Source organism: Ursus maritimus, unplaced genomic scaffold, assembly GCF_017311325.1.
Source record: "Ursus maritimus isolate PB19 unplaced genomic scaffold, ASM1731132v1 scaffold_2, whole genome shotgun sequence".
NCBI classification, from domain to species: domain Eukaryota; kingdom Metazoa; phylum Chordata; class Mammalia; order Carnivora; family Ursidae; genus Ursus; species Ursus maritimus.
This window is the reverse complement of record NW_024424452.1, coordinates 26,595,310-26,613,710: the sequence shown is the minus strand read 5'-3', so window position 1 is coordinate 26,613,710 and position 18,401 is coordinate 26,595,310. Positions and strand designations below refer to the sequence as shown.

The 18,401-nt window shown below is 54.6% G+C and overlaps 1 protein-coding gene and 1 long non-coding RNA gene across 3 annotated transcripts in view; one reads left to right on the top strand and one right to left on the bottom strand.

Annotated features, from left to right (window-relative positions):
• The window catches only part of ABCC6 (ATP binding cassette subfamily C member 6), a 56,676-nt gene that overhangs the window by 17,192 nt on the left and 21,083 nt on the right, over window positions 1–18,401 (bottom strand). The window contains exons 10-22 of the mRNA XM_040635281.1: window positions 17,264–17,425; window positions 15,400–15,492; window positions 13,723–13,926; window positions 12,371–12,517; window positions 11,635–11,722; window positions 11,150–11,225; window positions 9,318–9,444; window positions 8,957–9,133; window positions 6,666–6,833; window positions 6,058–6,232; window positions 4,470–4,545; window positions 2,893–3,013; window positions 927–1,134 (exon numbers count right to left, since the gene is read on the bottom strand). Coding sequence (XP_040491215.1) covers window positions 927–1,134; window positions 2,893–3,013; window positions 4,470–4,545; window positions 6,058–6,232; window positions 6,666–6,833; window positions 8,957–9,133; window positions 9,318–9,444; window positions 11,150–11,225; window positions 11,635–11,722; window positions 12,371–12,517; window positions 13,723–13,926; window positions 15,400–15,492; window positions 17,264–17,425 — 1,822 coding nt within the window. The remainder of the gene's footprint in view (window positions 1–926; window positions 1,135–2,892; window positions 3,014–4,469; window positions 4,546–6,057; window positions 6,233–6,665; window positions 6,834–8,956; window positions 9,134–9,317; window positions 9,445–11,149; window positions 11,226–11,634; window positions 11,723–12,370; window positions 12,518–13,722; window positions 13,927–15,399; window positions 15,493–17,263; window positions 17,426–18,401) is intronic.
• Window positions 6–9,493, top strand: LOC121103782. Of its 2 annotated transcripts, XR_005836048.1 has the most exons (6): window positions 6–333; window positions 1,015–1,107; window positions 1,934–2,035; window positions 4,876–4,980; window positions 8,989–9,180; window positions 9,351–9,493. It is a non-coding gene; the product is annotated as an uncharacterized LOC121103782 (long non-coding RNA). The 2 variants fall into 2 exon arrangements; XR_005836047.1 differs by lacking the exon at window positions 6–333 and having other exon boundaries at window positions 969–1,107.

Sequence of the window (18,401 nt, the reverse complement as noted above, 5' to 3'; positions counted from 1 at the left end):
CTGGGGAGAGAGAGAGGGTATCAGAGCATGAGAGCTGAGACCACCCCCCAACCACCGCATGGTGGCCACCTTATGATCTGACCACCCTGACAGTCCCCTGACGGAACCACCCTACAGTGGGTTAAATAGTGTGCCTCCCCACCCTGCAAACTCAAGGCCACCAGGAACCTCAGAATGTGACCTTATTTGGGAAGAGGATCTTCAGATTTGTTTTCCATGAAAGATCTTGAGATGATATCACCCTGGATTTAGAGGGGGTTCTAAATCCAACAACTAGTGTCCTTACGAGAAGAAGAGACACCCAGAGGCACGGAGAAGGTGATGTGAAGACAGGTACAGATACTGCAAGCCAAGAATTGCTGGCCCCTAACAGAAGCTGGGAGAGAGGCCCAGGACCGATGTTCCCTCAGAGCCTCTGAGAAGAACCAGTCCTGCCGAGAGCTTGGTTGTGGGCTTCTGGCTTCAGGACTGTGAGACCTAAGTTTCTGTTGTTCCCAGCTACCAAGTTGGTGGTAATTTGCATCAGTCCTAGGAAGCTAATATACCCCCTTCCTCCCAATGCTGATCCGTGTGCTCAGGGTGCGGCTCACTTCCCTCCCTGTCTTATCCCTGGCCAATCCAAACGCCGAGGATGGCCTCTCCCCGCCTGAGTCCTCAGCTGCTCCCAACCACGGGGGGCCAAGATCCTGCATTTATTTGCTGATGAGTCTGGTACAGATTCCGGGGCTCCAGGAGAGGGGGGGATGTGCCATATCCCCCACTCCCCCAAGTCTTATCTGAAGGATGCAGGTTTGCACTTGGGCCCAGGATGTTTGCCCAGATGTCCAGGGAGGACAGGGGAATCCAGGGACGGGCAGAGCAGGGAGCCTTGAGCATCTTGGAGGGGGCTGGGAGGATGAAGGGCGAGGAAGGCCGGCGAGGGGTACCTTGGAGGCAGCCCAGGAGCCCAAAGATCCAGCCCCGCAAAGCCGCCTGTGTCTGCCGCCCGTCCACAGTGGGGTCGTCCGCCCACAGGCTCAGCCAGTAGCCGCAGCAGAAGGAGGCCACTTGCTGGCAGAGGAAGAGGAAGAGTACGTAGAGGCAGAGGGGAGCCCTGACAGCCCGCAGGTAGGTCAGGTACATGGTGGCCTTCACCTGTAGCACATGGAGGGGAGACAGGGGCAGAGAGAGGCCCCGGGGGAAGGAAGGGAGGAAAGACCACGTGAGGCCCTCAAAACACATCGACAGGGCAGATGGAACCACGATGCAGACCTTACTTGTCTTCTCTCAGTGCCTCCCACCAGCAGTGCCATCTCTCCTTCAGGCCCCACCTCGCCTCCAGACCCCTTCCCCTGCAGAACCCTCAGAGGGCCCGTGAGAGCCGTAAAGGGGACAGGCTGTGGCCCTTCCTGGCTTGGGAGTGATTTATTGAACACAGGCTACAGGACAGGCATGTGTCTCTGCCCCCATCATAATTCCCACCTGACAGATAAGGAAACCAAGGCACGAAGAGGTTAAGACCCTTGCCTGAGGTCCAGCTCCCATGAATCTGAAGTTCTTCACATGGCTATAGCCAGCGCAAACTTCTGGAAACATCAACCCGACCCCATCTTGCTGTTGCTGACCTGCTCGTGGCTTTCTCTTGCTCTCAGAAGAAATTCCAAACTTCTAGTCATTTCTCTGACCTTACCTCCTACTCACTATCTGCTGGTCTCATGGGAAGCCTCTTCTTTTCTCTGGCACCCTAAGCTCCTTCCCACCTCAGAGACTTTGCACCTGCTGTTCCCTCTGCCTGGAATGCTTTCCCACTGCTCTTTCTGCGGCTGGTCCCTTGCTTTAGGGTTCACCTCAAGTGTCACTCTTCAGAGCATCTTAATCCAAGCAGGCTCCTGACCCTCAGTTGGCTGATCCCCATCTCATTGCCCTTCTTTTTTTTTTTTTTTTTTTTTTATAGCTTCTATCATTATCTGCTATTACCTTGCTTAGTAGCCCGATTGTTTGCTGACTGTCTCCCGCCACTAGTATACAGTCTCCACCAGAGCAGAGACATTGCCTGGTATGTAATGGGGGTTCTATAAATGTGTTCTGGGTGGATGGTTGGGTGGGACAATGGGTGATTGGTGAGTGGGTGAATGGGTGAATGAATGGATAGATGGGTGGATGGATAAATAGTGAGTCTGTAGATGAGTGGGTGCATAGGTGAGTTGATGGATGGATGGGTAAGTGGGTGGGTGGGTGGATAGATGGAAGATGAGTAGATGAATGGGTGGGTGGGTGGATGGATGGTTAACTGAGTGGATGGGTGGATAGATGGAAGATGGGTTGATGGATAGGGAGGTGGGTGGATGGATAAGTGGGTGTGTGGATGGATAGATGGAAGATGGGTAGGTGGACGGGTGGATGGATGGAAGATGAATAAATAGATGGATGAGTGAATGGGTGGGAGGTTCGGTGAAATGGGTAGATGACTGATTAGGTGGTAAGTGGCTGGATGGATAAGCAGGATGGATTGGGTGGGTGGTGAGGAATGAATGAGTGGGTAGGTGGATGGATGGGTGGACAAAGCAGCATACAAGAAAAGAAATAGTATAAGCTGCAGATTCTGACTGTCCTAGATTTGAGTCCCAGGTTGCTCCCTTGCTAGCTATGAGAACACAGACAAACTCTTTAAGATCTCAGTTTCTTCATCTCTAAAATGGGGCTACCATCATCTAAGTATAGGGTGGTTGTAAGCATTAAGAAACATGAAGCGTCTAGAGTCTTACTTGGCACACAGCAGGTGTTCAATAAAGGTGAGTCTCCCCGCTCCCTTCCCAGTGCTGTATCTGATGGGAGGTCTTGAGCCCTGAGGGGTGGAGGGGGGTGGGCAGCTGTAGCAGTGGACACAGAGGGGAGGGAGCAGCTGGTGGTTACCCTGCCCTTCCGCACGCCGTCCTCTCCTGTTGGCCGTCCTGCCCACTCGGGCTCCTCTAGGGCATCCCCTGACTGGGCCTCTGAGGTGGTGCCGTCCTTCTCGGGGACTAACTTCAAGGACCTGCCATTGAGAGGAAAGGAGGACAAATCAGTGTCTGTCCATGGGCTGTGTGTGGACCCTCAAGGCCACTGGTAGCCAATGAACCCTGAGCTACACTCTCCACTCACTTGTTCACTCACACGTTCGTTCTACTAGCATATTGAGCACCACGGGGCGTCGTGCTCTGTCCTCCCTCTGTGGTGCCCGGCGAAATGCCACCTCGTACCCCAGAGGCGAGCCAGCCTATTCTTCTGATGCTGTCCCACTGAATGAACTTATTTGCCCAACTTTGGAATGTGGTTTTTCCGAGTCTTTGTTTTGGCTTAAGTTTTGCTACAATCATTTTGTTTGCCCCTGCTGTTTACCCTCAGATTTATCAGTCCAGTTTGGCAGAATGTCCATTTTGCACAATTCAACATTGAGGATTTCTTGTATGTTCCTTTCATCTGTGGACAAGTGGGCTGCCTTAACCTTAAACGTGAATTGCCATCTGCTGACTGTGAAGCCATGGGCAGCTGACTTATCCTGTCTGCGCCTCAGTTTCTTCAGCCGTCAAATGGGGCTAGTCTATGTTTGCCTGTCTAGCTACCATTCAATCTTCTACCCATCCATCATTTATCAGTCTATCATCTATCTATATGTTCATCTGTGAATATCTATCTATATGTCTGTCTATCTATTTTTATCATCTATCTGATCTTACGTAAGATTATTGTGAAGACAGGTGGGACTGTCCACTGTGTGACCCAGACGTACTCTGGGTAGCTAGTTGGCATGGGGAGAAGCTGTGCCCAGCCTCTACTTACCCCCAGGGACCAAGGCCCCTCCAGATCCCCCTGGGGTCCCCCGACAACTGACACTTAAGCTCACACTGCCTAGCACCCAGGGGTCCACTGTTGTGTTTTACAAAATCACTTTTCGTGAAAAGCAAGAGCACCGGGTGGCTCGGTTCCTCTGTGGCAGGCAGCCCCCGATGAGTCCAGCTATGGCCTGGCCAGAGGGGGCTGGAGAGAAGGGGACAGCAGGCCTTCCGGTGAACCCCCTGCCCCGTGTGTTCTGGCCTGCGCCAAGTGCTCCCATGAGTGTAGACTCAAGCCCTTTGTGCGGCAAGCTTGTCAAGCACGATGACCAAGCAGGTCATTAACACCTGTGGCGAGGAGCTTTCTTTGGAGCCAGCCCTGCTCCCCTCTGGCAACAAGCCCACCTGACAAACTGTAAGGCATTCGTCATGTTTGAGGGCACACTGGGCATTCTATGAACTGGCCGCTTGAGGACTTCATCATTTTGGCCGGTTGATTATCAAATACTTTAAGTGAAGAATCCCGCAGCTGAGCACCACGGTGGGCACTGAACAGGGGTGGGGTCCGGAATAGTTTGGGCCGCCCTTAGCTGCCTGAGATGCAGCTGGTGACCCAGGGACCCTGCCCCACGGCCTCAGCCCGTGCCCTCCCTGCACTCAGCACCACAGCGGACTCACCTCTCAGGTCCACCTGCGGGCCTCCCGTGTCCGGCAGAGCCTCTGGGGTCCATGGACTCGGTCGTGAGTTCTGTTTCTGCAAGGTCAAAGGAGGCCCGTCACGTGATGGGGGTCAGCACTCGGCGTCCAGACACTGGCTTTGACATCTGCTGGCTATATGGCCTTCACCTGTCTGAGCATCTCTCCTCCGACCTGGCTCCTGCAACTGCTCTCCACCCTCCCTGGGTTCTTCTGGGAACATTATTCCTCCCTCCCTCCCTTCCTTCCCTCAGCAAACATGATTGCACACGTGCTACGAACTTGGGGCTGGAAAGCAGTAGCAAATACTATGCATGGTGAACTGCTCCATGTTCCCTCTGATAGCCTTGCCCCAGCAGTTTCTTGTGCCTGGAATGTGCTTTTCTAGTAACTGCCAGCCAACCCCAGGAGTCACCTCCCCGAGGAAGGACCCTCATCCGACCGTCCCCCAAGCCAGATGGGTTCCATCTCCAAGCTCCAGGAGGGTGACATGGTGAGTCAACGTTTTGGACTTTTACCAGGGTGAGCCAGTGCTCAACAGATGTTTTCAGCCAAGGCAAAGCCTGGGGCTGGGGGCCCCTGACTGTGTGTCCTTGCTTTGTCATGGTGGGGGGGGGGGTTGGGGTGAGGGCAGCATCCAGCCTGTTCATGAAAAGGCACATGTTCTGGCGTCAAGCTGCTTGGTTCAAATGGCCAGCGCTACCACCTAGAAGCCACGTGAGCTTGGGCCAGTTCCTTCACCTCTGGGCCTTGGTTTTCTCATCTGTGAAATGGAGGCAAAGACAGCTCTGGCCTCGCAGAGGCATTGCGACGATTAAATGAGCTCGTGCATGGGAGGAGCCAGTCACCGTGGGGGGGCTCGCATCAGCGGCTTCACTTCTGATGTGTGGTCATTTTTGCAGCACGCATTGTGTTTTCTGGTTATTAGAAGTTCTAGCTACGGGACACCTGGGTGGCTTCGTCGGTTAAGCGTCTGTCTTCGGCTCAGGTCATGATTTTAGGGTCATGGGATTGAAGCCCGTGTTGGGCTCCTTGCTCAGCGGGGAGCCTGCTTCTCCCTCTGCTTGTGCGTGCTAGGTCACTCTCTCTGACAAATAAGTAAAATCTTAAAACAAACAAAAAAACCAAAAGCCCCAGCTAGTGTGTCGTGGGCCTTCTGGCCTCTAGCCACCAGGTGACCACCTTGCTCTGCCTCTGCAGCGTTAGGACCCAGATGTCAGATTTGAACACCCCCACATTCTAATCTTGTGACCTCAGAAAATTCGTCTTTGCCCAGTGTGCTCACTAGTAACAGGGCAGCAGAGGCTGCACGTGCCTCATTGGGCAGTGGCCCGGATCTCACGAAGTAACATCCGTAGACGCACTCAGCCCCATCCCTGGTTCACAGAAGGTGTCACTGGCTCCAACTGAGGGGAGGGATGTCCTCCTCGGAGAGCCGTCTGCTTCCAGGCCTGGGCCCCCACGGAGGCTGTGGCCAGAGGGTTCTAGTCACGCCAGGGGGATCCTGGGAGCCTTCTCCCCTCGGGTGGCAGGAGCCAGGCACAGGCAGCCAGCAAAGCACAGCCAATACCTGCATCTCCACTGCCTGCTGGATGTCTGGCTGCGTCCAGAAGGCCCACCAGGGCCCCCTTCCTGTGCAGAAGCTCCTGGTAGGGACCCATCTCTGCGATGGCTCCGTCTTCCAGCACCATGATCCAATCAGCCTGGGGCAGGACGTGGAGTGCGTGGGTCACGAGAATCCGTGTCTGGGCAGGGAAGGGGTGGGAGTTACACTCCTGTGTTTGACCAGTCTTCCAGAGCTGGGGGGAGGGGCAGGCAGTGTCCTGGGGCTCAGCGCGGGGAGAGCTCCCCTCCTTGTATTCCTGCTCCCTTTCTCCACGGCCCAGCAGAGCAACAGAGGATCTCCTTCAAGCGGTGTCTCAAAACAAGGAGACACAGGCTTCCCCCAAACCTGGCCAGTGACCTGAGGTTGAGCTGGAATAGTCTAACCATGACCCGAAAGCAAGAATTAACTGTCATAAGCCACTGAGATTGGGGGTCGGTTGTCATGCGGCATTGTCAGAGCCAGAGCTGACCATTGTAGAGGAAAATGAGACTCGAGGAGCACGGCGGGCAGACGGGGGTCAGGACGTCCCCTGCCTTTGCCCTGTGAACGTTGACACGTTTCCCCGAACTTACCGTCCCACGGAGCAGCCCACCGGGCCCAATGACCTGGTCGAAGACGTGCTGGCCAACGTGGGCATCCAGGGCCGCCAGGGGGTCATCGAGCAGGTACACGGCAGCCTTCCTGTACACGGCCCGGGCCAGGCTCAGCCGCTGCTTCTGGCCTCCAGAGAGAGTCATGCCCTGTGGCCACAGCAGAGGGACAGGGGCCTGGTGTACAACTGCTCATCAGAGTGAGGGCCAGCTCGCTGTGCCTGTCCCCTGGGGCCACCTGCCAGCTTCACACGCTTGCTCTCGAGCCAGCGTCCCCCTCGGCCTCCACCCAGCCTCGCTTCCCGGAGGAGTTGTCCACACGCTCTGCACCTACGTCCTCTCCTCCCACCCACTTGTCCCTTGAATCTGGCTTGCGTTCTCCTTTCCCCATCGTATGGTCCCGCCTTCCTCAGGGACACCAGTCATCTCCCTATTGTTCAACCCAGTCCTTATTTTTTCTCTTTCTTTCTCTTTCTTTCTTTCTTTCTTTCTTTCTTTCTTTCTTTCTTTCTTTCTTTCTTTCTTTCTTTTTTTCATTCATTCATTCGTTTGTTCATTCCACTCACATTTTCCACATGGCTACTATACACCCAGTGTACTAGGCTCTGGGGATACAGCAATGAACAAGACCCAGTCCCTGCTCTCATGCATCTTATACTGTAATGAGGGTGGGGTGGGAGACACATCATCAATAACAAACAAGTGAAATATATCACCTGCGGGAAGGTGTTATGTGCTATGAAGACTAAGAAAGTAGAATTAGTGTGTACGCTGAACCAGCATGAGGAGGGTTGCTGTGCTGGGTAAGGTGGTGGTCAGGTAAGGCCTCTCCACTAAGGGGACATTTGAGTTGAGACCTGAAAGAAGTGAGGGATGAGCCATGTGGACCCCTGGGAAAGAGCTTTACAAGCAGAGAGAAGAGCAGGTGCAAAGGCCCTGAGGTAGGAAACGTGCTTTGGGTGTTTCATGAACAGCATGGAGATCCATGTGGCTGGGGTGAAACAGGAAAGGGGGAGCAATGATAGGAGATGGGGTCAGATAAGTGGGGCCAGACCTTGAGAAGCCTTGTTACCGACTGTCAGGACTTTGGCTTTGACTCTGAGGGAGATGGGATGACCTTGGGAAGATTCCAAGCAGAGGAAGGATGTGGTGTGCCCTATATTTGAACAGAATCCCTTTAGCTGCTGCATCCGGATTAGCGTACCTGGAGTGAAGACAGAAACAAGCAGGGCAGCCATGTAGGGAAGATTGATGGTGAACGATACCAGGACACTCTGGGTCTCCCCTGAAGGTGGACTCAGCAGGATTTGCTGATGATCAGATGTATGGGTGTAGGGAAAAGAGGAAAATCAAGGATGACACCAAGGTTTGGGATCTGAGCTCTGGAAGGATGGAGCTCTGGTCACTGGGGATGGGGGTGGGCAGTTCCTGGGGGAGCATTGGTTTGGTTTAGGATGTGACAGCAGGACAGAGGTGAAGGAACCTTCCTTCCTTCTGAAATACCCTCCCCGTCCTCCTCCCTGGACACTCCTTAGCTGCACACGGGCTCCTCCAGACCCTCTCCTGGGCCCTCTCCTCTTCTAGCCAGGAAACCCACTCATTCCCTTAATAGTTGCTCCTACCTTTTCACTCTCCCCTCCCTAATCCCCTAATCCTGGGCAGGGCAAACTTTTTCTGTAGGGGGCCAGACAGTAACTATTTAAGCCCTAGTCTCCATGACAAATGCTCATCTCTGCCCCTGTCATGCAAAGCAGCCATGGACCCTGGGTAAATGACTGGGTGTGGCCGTGTCCCAAAAAAACTTCATGCACAAAAACACACAGTGGACTGGATTTGACGTGGGGGGTCATAGTTTGCTAACCCCTCCCCAATCTGTAACTCCAGATGCTTATATCCTGTCTATTGGACTTTTCTGCCCCAGACCCTTTGATGAGGCCCAGAGAGGGGAAGCTATTTGACCAATGTCACCCAGAAAAGCAGGGCAGGGCAGGACGGGAGCCCAGGTCTCCTGACTCCCTGTTGCTGAAAACCCCTTTCCACCAATCCCTACCACACCTCTGCTTTTGTCTCTATTTGCAATCATTCGCTCATTAGTCACTATTGATTGAGCTCTTCCTATGTGTTCAGCCCTGAGCGAGGCCCTCTGTCTGCCCCATTTCCCTGCTCCCTGGTCTCCTCTTTGTCCCTCCCTCCACATGGCCCCACAGGTCAGGGAGGCAAATGGTCCGGAGCTCTGATGCCTCTCTGTGCCAAGAAGTCCCCAAGACCCTCACCTGCTCCCCAATTTTGGTGTGGACCCCTGCAGGGAAGCTGCTCACGTCTGGCCACAGGGCGCAGGCCTCCAGAACCCTCTCCAGCCACAGCGGGTCCAGCTTCTGCCTGAAGCACACATTCTCTACCACGGACGTGTTCTGGACCCAGGCCTCCTGGGGCACGTAAGCCACGGAACCCTACAATGCAAACTCATTTGGCCATTAAGAGGCTGATAGGGATGGAGGTAGGAGCGATTTCGGAGAAGGTGGAGAAGTGGGGAGGGGCAGGGAGGAAGGGGGCAGGAGTGGGGGGCATGGGGAGGAGCCAGAGGGCTTTTATAATGGGGGACATTCTAGTAGACAGGCAAGGGGGCAGCCTCACCTTGATCCTCACCGATCCCTCCACCTTTGACAGCTCCCCGAGGAGGGCAGACAGCAGGGAGGACTTCCCTGCCCCCACGGCACCGACAACAGCCAGCAGATGACCCTGGGGCACAGTGAGGTTGATCCTGGCAACACAGGAGGGGAAACATGTTCCTGGGTAGGGCCCAGTCTGAGTCTGCACAGGACTGGGCAACCCCAGACGGAGCCAGCATTTCCGCTGGAGACTCATCCAGAGGTCCTTCCCTCTCCCGGTCCCTGTCTGGCGACTCAAGCAGCCATCCTTCCCCATGCACATGCATATGCATGCACACACGTGCACTCACACAAGCACACACACACTACAGCACACACATACACGCACGCAGCCTCCCACACAAAGTCAGGCAAGCACACACCATGCACACCACACATACCACACGTGCAAACGCGAGCACGGACACATGTGCACACGCACATCTGCACAAACACACAAGCACATCTGTTCTAACACATGCACACATATGCTCACACCTGTATGTGTACACGCACCTGCACCTATGAACACCTGCATACACGTATGTACACACACACACACGCACACACTGCTGCGGCAGGGCGGTTTACCGGCCTTGCTCTTGTCTAGGTTACTGCACTAGGCTGGTCACCACTTGCCCTCTGCCCCTGCCCGTGTGCCGTAGCCCATCCTCCACCCTGTGGCCAGAGGGACCCGTTAAAACCCAAGGCAGATCATGAGGCTCCTTTGGCTCAAGCCCTCTGCTCCCCGTTTCACTCAGGAGAAAAGGTAAAGTCCCAGCAATTCATGAAGGATGCCCAACCTCTTACTGCTCTGTCCCTTAGCTGCTCTTCTTCAGCCACACTGACCTCCCGTTTCTCAAAGACCGTAGGCCAGTGGTTCTCAAGCTGGAGGGATTATGCCCCCCCTCAAGTGTCATTTGTCACACCTGGTGGGGTTTGCTGCTAAAAGCTAGTGGGTAGATGCTGGAGGTTCTGCTAAATATCCTACAAAGCACAGGACAGTCCCTACAACAAAGAAATCTCCAGCCCTAAGTATAAACAGTGCTGAGACAGAGGAAACTTGATCTAGGCACACTCCTGCCTCAGGACCTTTGTACTTACTGTTTCCACCGCCTACAAAGCTCTTCTCCCAGACAGCTGCAAGACTCATTCCTTCCCTTTATCATGACCTTACTATCACACCTCTCCCTCAACATCACTCCCTTACCCTGATTTCTCATTTGTGTGCTCCCATCAGAAGGTAGGTCAGCCCCAAGGGAAGAGTGCCTGTGTTTGTCTCCTTCACTCTGTCCCTTGGGCCTCCAGCAGCGGCTGGCACACAGCAAGCGTTTAATAAAGACTACAGAATGAGTGACTGACAATCGACATAAACACTGCCCAGTGTATTTTCTTTCCCTTCTTGCAGAGTGTCGGGGTTGGGCTGGGGTTTTCTGTCACAGAGACCCAGCCAAGGTTGGGGGCTGGAGGTGACAATGAACCCGGGGACCGACACAGAAGGCAAAGAAGCAGATATGGCAGGTAAGGCTGGGCCGTGGGGTTCCTCTTGGCCAGGCCCCTCTCGGTGTCATCTTGGCCAGTCTGGGGAGCGGGGAGGTGTCTCCTCCCTGACTGGGGAGGCTCATACTCCCTGTTCTTCTATTTCCAGGAGTCTCGCTTCCCCAAAACTCTCTGCCCAGGGCTGGTCCTACCAATTTACCCGCCAGCCCCAGCTCAGATTAACCCACCCTTCAGCGCCCGGCTGTTGGAAGCTGCTGGAACCTCTGGCATCTCCCTCCTGCTGACGGGAAGGTAGTTACCAGGGAGGCTGTGCTGTACCTGTGCAGACAGGGCGTGCTGTCCCGGGACCAAGCAAAGGTGCCGTCGTGGATGCTGATGCACGTCTCCCCAGCAGCTGCGGGTGGAAAGGGGAAAGCCAGCCAAGCCGCGTTTGGTGAGTCTCATCGCGCAACAGGGCCATGCCCTCTCTCAGTCTGTTTTCTAGCTTGGGGAACACATGGCCATGCTTATGTGCCTGGCCTTTCTGCTTGAGGGCAAGGGCCTGGTCGGTTAGAGGGTTTGCGGCCATCTGCCCAGAGTGGCACACAGTAGGTGCTCACGAGTTGCTGCTGAATCATGGGGAGAAAGCAGCATCACTGTGTCTGTTTCCACAGTACGTGGCTGACGGCCTCATCCGCATGTGCCATCCTGGCGCCAGCAGCCCCCCAGCTAGGACCCTGGCATTTGGTCGGGGGGGGGGGCTGCAGGGGTGCTGCTGGTCCCGCCATCCCTCCCGCACCCCTCCAGCTGAACTCTGCACTCACAGCATCTGGAGGGACTTGAGTCCACAGCCCCAGGGTCTACTTCTTCCAGGCAGAGGAAGGTGGCCAGACGGTCAAAGGACACCCGGGCCTGCGGAGACCAAAGCCCCAGGTCACTGATGCCCGAAGAGCAAAAAAAGAACTCAGGCTCTGGGTGTCTGATGCCTCAGGATGTGGAAAAGCTTCTGGTGGCCCAAGCCTGATGCATTTGCAAGGCATTAGCACAAAGCTTTCGGGGTCACAGGAAATGGTGCGCATGGAGGTGGGGACACGATGGTGACAGTGACCTCCCAGCTCCTCTCCCCTAATTAGCATAATAAGGACAATCGGGCTGCCATCCTGCAGATGAAACCCAGGAGGAGGATGGCAGCTTTTCCAAGGGAGTCATCAGACCATTATCAGAAATGATTCCAAACTTCGTCCACCTAGGGCGGCCGTTTAGATAGGGACGCGTCAGCGAGACCACTTGCTCTCATCGCCATCACAGCGCAGTGTGAGTAGAGACAGCAAGGGAAGAGAATCCACATAAAAATGCTTGCTGTGAAAAGGGAATGGGTGGCCTGGCATGACGCTGTATCCTCTGCCCCTCCCTGCTTCCCTGCTCTGTCTCCCTGCCTCTTCCTCCCTCCCCTGTCCGGCCTCCTCCAGTGTAGGCAGTGTGGGGCGGCATGGCGTCGGGCCTTCCCGCTACACCCCTGCAAGGCTCCCCCCACAGGGCCTCCCCACCCCGCTGCCTCACCTGGACCACGGAATTGATGGACAAGGGCAGGAAAACCTGAGCCTTTCTGAGGATGGTGAGGACCGTGAGGGTCACAAAGGCTTTCTCAGCGTCCATGGCGTTCTCCTCGGCCACCAGCGTATGGACAGCAAACAGAACCAGTGCAGCCTGCGGGGACACACCGGGGGTAACAGTGAGCTGGGGGCCTGGCCCGGGAACCCGAGCAAGCGGGACATCTCCGAGGGCCTGTGTGGCCAAGCCCACCATGTTGGAATGGTCTCCTCCATCTGCCCCTCACCCCAAAGTCTGCCAGTCCCCCTGGCCTCACTCCTACTTCATGCAGCTGTGCAAGTGTTTCTTAAAAAATACAAGTGTCTTGGTGAAGGGAGCTGCGTGTGCAGCCCCTGTTCTAGGACCAGCAGCTGTGGGTTCCAGGCATCTGGGGACATCATGCCGTTTGATCTTGGTAGCATGTGGGAGGTTCTAGACATGGGTGGGACCTGTGGTCCTAGAAGGCCTTGGAGATGACCCTGGAGTTGCAGGTATCCGCAGCACTCGAAGGGAGGGCCCTGGGCATTGGTGGCGTCTGTGGTTCTGGGTGTCACTGGGTGATGTCAGTTCTAGGTGTTGGTGATGTTTCGGTTCTAGGTGTCACTTGGTGATGACACGATGGTCACTTGGTGCGATGGTGACTCAGTGATCCTGCCTGGGGAGCTCTCACGGTTCTGAGTGATGGTACTGGTGGTTCTGAGTGTTACCAGATGCCCCCCCCGGGGGTGGGGGGTTCTAATCCTTCTGGAAATACTGGTTAAGGCCCACCTGCCACCAGCCTTGAATATCTTAGGAGGAGTTTGGGTCATTTATTTATTTATGTGGCAGTGAGTCATTGCAGTTTGTCGGCAACAGCATGAGCGGAGTCAGAGCTGTGCTTTAGGAAGCAGATCAGGCGGCAATCTGTGGAATGAACTGGAGGACAGGGCAGGCACTGTGCCCCATGCGGGGCCGCTGCGGCCGTGGGTCAGCTGGCGTTAATGTGGACGTGGGGTTCTCCCCCTGCAGCTTCCTGCCCCTGTTGCCTCATCCTCGTGCCAGAAGCAGCAACAGTTCCAGATTCCTGGAACCTTCTACAGGAGAATGACGGACCTTATTAGCCACTGCCACCTTCAGGGGAATGGTCTAATTGGTTAGCTAACTCAGCACAAAGCAAGGATCCCTGGCAGAGAGAAGGATCCAGGAGAGGTACATTTTGATGGATGGGGTGGTCTGCAAAGAGGAGCTCCAGGATCTTGGAGGGTAGGGGGCCCCACCTACCTCATCCCCCTAAGCACTTCCTCTTTTAGTCTATGCTCTGCTGAGAGACCAGGTGAGCTCACCAGAAACGTGGACACTTGGAAGGACACCAGAGACACAGAAAAGAGGAGGTTGGAGGTCCTCAAGGCGCCCAGCTCCTGGCCTCGGATGCTCAGGATTCTTTCTAGAAAGGCTCCCTCCCAGCCATGGGACTTGACTGTCTTCATATTCCTGATGATGCAGCTGGTGAGCCGTGCCCGAGAATCCTTCTGCCTCATGTGCTCTTCCTAGGACCGGAGGGAAGAGGAAGGCAGAGGTGAGGGAAACTTCAAGAATTCTCCTTCTGCAAAACCATCACACCCCACCTTCAGCAAATGCTGTTGATTCTTCCCCCATGCCTGGCCCCAAGCTGTCTGCCTCTCAGCATCGTTGTCCCCACCATCCTGGCCCAAATCACTGTCATCTTGCCCCTGAACCACTGCAGGTGTCTCCTCCCTTCTGTCCCCGTGCTTCTGCCCTCATCGTGGGTGACAGATGATGTGCCATCACAGAGGGAAGCTCCCCAAGACCAGGGAAGGGGTGGAAGAGTCGGAGCCCTGAACCAGCCTGGGTGTGGTGCCATCTGGAAGGCTTCCTGGAGGTGAGAGTGACATGTGAGCTATGAGGAGGAGGTGCTTTGTGCATGCTGAGTGCACAAAGAATGGGTGGATGAGGTGGACAGGGGAAGATGGAGGGGACAGCATGACCCAGAGGACAGGCAGTGTGGTGTAGGGGAGGGGGAGGTGGCCTGGACCATATTGGGACTTGGAAGTCAGGCGGAGGAGTTCAGGCTGTTTCCCTGTGTTTCACCAAGGAGGGGCAGGTGTGGAGAATGTCTTAGAGGAGGCCAGACAGGAGGCTGCAGAAACAGTGTGAGACCGATCTCCCTCCTCCTTCCCTCCCTCCCTCCTTCTACCCTCCCTCCCTCCTTCTAAGTGCCACGTATCATTCTAGAAGCTGAGATCACATCAGTGCATATTTCCTCCTGGTGCGAGGGTTCCAGTCTTAAGAAAGAGAGACAGCAAATGGAAGAGCAAGGTACAAAATGACAAGTGCTCTGGAATCAGACATCACAGGCCAAGTGGATGAGCAGCTGAGTGCTAAGGGAAGGACACGTTGCTATGGTAACTGGGGGCCCGTGAGGGCTTGGGGTGGGGGAAACAGGGACGTCTTGGAGGAGGGCGTTCCAGGCAGAGGGAGCCAGGGGCACAAAGGCCCTGAGTGGAGCTTGAGGGTCGGGGCAGTGGAGTGAGCCAGGGCAGAGGGCCAGGAGGTGAGGCCAGATCACAGCTGGCCTACTGGCCACCACAGGATTTTGGCTTGGACTCTGAAGGCGATGGGAGCCATCATGGTTCTGAGCTGAGAGGGGTGTGTGAAGAGGCCCAGGTAGGGATGAGGACAGAAGCAGAGCCCCAGGGAGCGTGAGGCAGGGGCAACATTCTGGATGCATCTGCTGACAGATGGCATGTGAGAAAAAAAGATGCATTTGAAAGCTGACCCATGACTGGCTTATGCCCTGAAGGCTCGAGGGGTGCAGCTGCCATCCACCGAGATGGGGGTACTGGGTGGAAGGCGGAGGTCTGAGTGACGGGAAAGGCTCACACCACCATGTCCCCCCTCCCCTCCTCACTCCCTGCACCTGCGCCAATGCCAGTCCCATGACCTGCTGGCTTCCCCTTCCCACTGCCCGCCCAGCGTGTCCCCTCTCCCAAATGTCACACCTGATGCTGTTTCCTCTTCTTGGTGATGAAGAAATTCAGAGGGAGTAGGCTCATGAAGACAGCGATGGCAGTGAGGGCAGAGGGTCCTAGAAGCTGGAGACAGAGGGTGGGATGCCACAGGACATCCCCAGGGGCCCAGCTGACGATCCCAAGGGATTTGGTCAGACTTGTGTCCTAAGGCAAGGGACGCCAGGGAAGCTGAGGCGAGCAGCCACCGGACGCCTGCTGAGGATGGAGTCCTCCTCTGTCATGGAGGGGAACAGTGCCCCTCCCCCAGTGCTGCTGGAGGCATATTCGAGTAGGTCATGCTTCGAGACAGGACAGTGCAAGGGTGCATGCCTGGCCAGAACGGTGAAGTCGGATCTCGGGAATCAGGGTCTGAGTTCAAATCCTGGCCCTGGCACTTACTGGTGTGGCCTTGGGCAAGTTACTTACCCTCCCTAAGCTGCCGCGTCCTCGTCTGTGAAAGGGCAATCGTTGCCCATCACATATAGTAAGTGCCCGTGTCATACAGTCAATTATTATCTTAGTCTTCGTTTCACCCCTCACAAGATTGCCAGATTTAGCAAAAAACAAAACAAAACATAGGATGCCTAGTTAAATTTGTATTTCAAATGAAATAACGAATGTCTTTTTAGTGTAAGTATGTCCCGTGTTATATTTGGGATATACTTATACTAAGAAATTATTCAGTTTCTCTGAAATTTGTATTTAACTGGACGTCGTGTATTTTGTCTGGCAGCCCTCCCCCCCCCCCCAGCTTTGTGACTTTGGGACAGTTATGTTCCCTCTTGGGTTTGGTTTCTCTATCTGGAAAATGGGGTGCGGATGAGGTAAGTGATTTCTAGGGGGTTGTGACTGTTTGAAATTCCACCCGAGGTCATCTGCACCCAGTTTCTAGACAAACCCCACCCCTCTTCAGACCAAGGCCCTCAGTTTCCCTTCTGTGTCTGTAAGGACACCAGTTCCGTAATCTCCTTGACAACCGACCAAGCCAGTTTCATTTATGCAACAATTGTGCCACCTAGTGGCCAAGTGGAGAAGTGCCCAGAAGACAAACAGCCCCCAGCCAGGGTTGGGAAAATAATCCAAGAAAGGTGAAGAGAAGGTGAAGCTTTCTCTGGCAAAAATAGTATCACTTGGAAAACATACTACAAATGCTAACTGTGGCAACTTTGATGTCCACCACTCCCCCGTTAGCCAGATTTCAGGGTGACCCTCTAATGTCAGGGGACCATCTGCCAAAAGGCCAGGGAAGCGATGGGTGAGACTTTTGCAGATTTGCTTGAGTCAGGGGGTCTGCCCAATCGTACACTCTGCATTTTCCTGAGTGTCCTTCCTTGCCCTCTCTCTTCCTGATAATAACATCTAACATTTATTTGTTTATTTTTAAAGATTGATTTATTTATTTGGAGAGAGAGAGGAGAGAGAGTGAGAGCATGTTCAAGAGGGGGAAGGAGCAGAGAGAGAGAATCTTCACTCAGGCTCGCTGCTCAGTGGGGAGCCTGACCTGGGGCTCGATCTCACAACCTGTGATCTGTGAGATCCTGACCTAAGCCAAAACCAAGAGCTGGACGCTCAACTGACTAAGCCAGCCGGGCACCCCTCCCATCTAATATTTATGTACTCCAGGTCAGGAACTGTTTGAAGGTGTGCCTACTGCATGCCGGGCCTTGGACACAAGGTAGCAAGTCAGACGGGGTCCTGGCCCTGTGCCCCACGGGGTCGGGACAGTAGGAGGGGATGTAGAGTGACCATGATGTACAGTGACCTAATGCCACTGAATGGTATTGGGGAGTATTCCACGCTCACCACCAATATGCCATTGGTACCCCCGCCCCAGGGTCTCTGAACTACGGCATACCTGCCAGAGGTAGACAAAGCAGGCAGTCATCCAGATGATTGTCATCCACAGCCCGTTAAGGTACATGGTACTCTCCACCAGTCGCTGTACATCCACGGACACCAGGTTGACCACGTCACCCACGGCACTGGTCTTTCTGGAAGCGCTGGACAGGACCAGGACCTGGGCAGGGTGGGAGGATCGAGACCTCAGTCTGAGGGAAGGACAGGACGAGTGCAGTGGGGGATGGCAGGGGGGCCCACCGCACAGACGGAGCAGGGGCACCGCAGTCTGGCAGGCCTGAGTCGAAGCTTGTCTGCCTTTGCTGGCACAGGTAGGTCTCTGTGCACTCATCTGTCAAATGGGCCAGTAAACCTCCAGAGCCGCCCTCCCAGGGGCCGTCGTGACAATTCAGAGATGACAAAAACGGAAAGGCTCTGAGATCCCTAGAGCCCTGCAGGGATAAGTCAGTAGCATAACACGTCAAACCCTGGGGTTTATGACGATAGTGGTAGTCCTTTGCTGAGTGCTCCCTGCGTCCCAGGCCCTGTGCTACGTGAGCAGTGTAACTGTTTTCTGGGCTGGAGCACATCCCACAGACAGACAGAGCAGGGACTGTCGTATTTCATTCCATCTGCAATGCCATGGATAAAATGCTCTATTTTTGTATCACTAATGGAACAAAAAAAAAAACCAATGCAATTAACTTAAAACACAAAAGACACGTCTTGATTTCAGAAGGGTTAAAAAAGTGAGATGAGAATCAATGAAATGCAGAATGACTCATTGCATTTTACAGCCAGGAAGCTGAGGCACAGAGAAGTTGACCAACTTGCCCAAAGTTGGAGGGCTTATTAAAGGCTAGGCTAAGCTTGGAATCTGGGATATGGCCAAGGCCAGACACGAGCTAGACAGGATGGCAGACTAACCCTGTGGGCATTTATTGTGCCTCTCACACCCTAACCTGGTTCTCTGGCAGCCCCAGATGTGCCCCGGCCCTGGGGTCACAGTGGACCCCATCCAGCCTGTTAAATTCTAGGTTCTATTTGCAATCCTCTCTGCTGAGTGTGTGAGGGAAGAAGTAAGGGGGTGAAGGAGTGAGCCCAGAATGAGTAGAAAATCTCCCCCAAAACCCCAAAACTTCATTTTGGGCTTCACA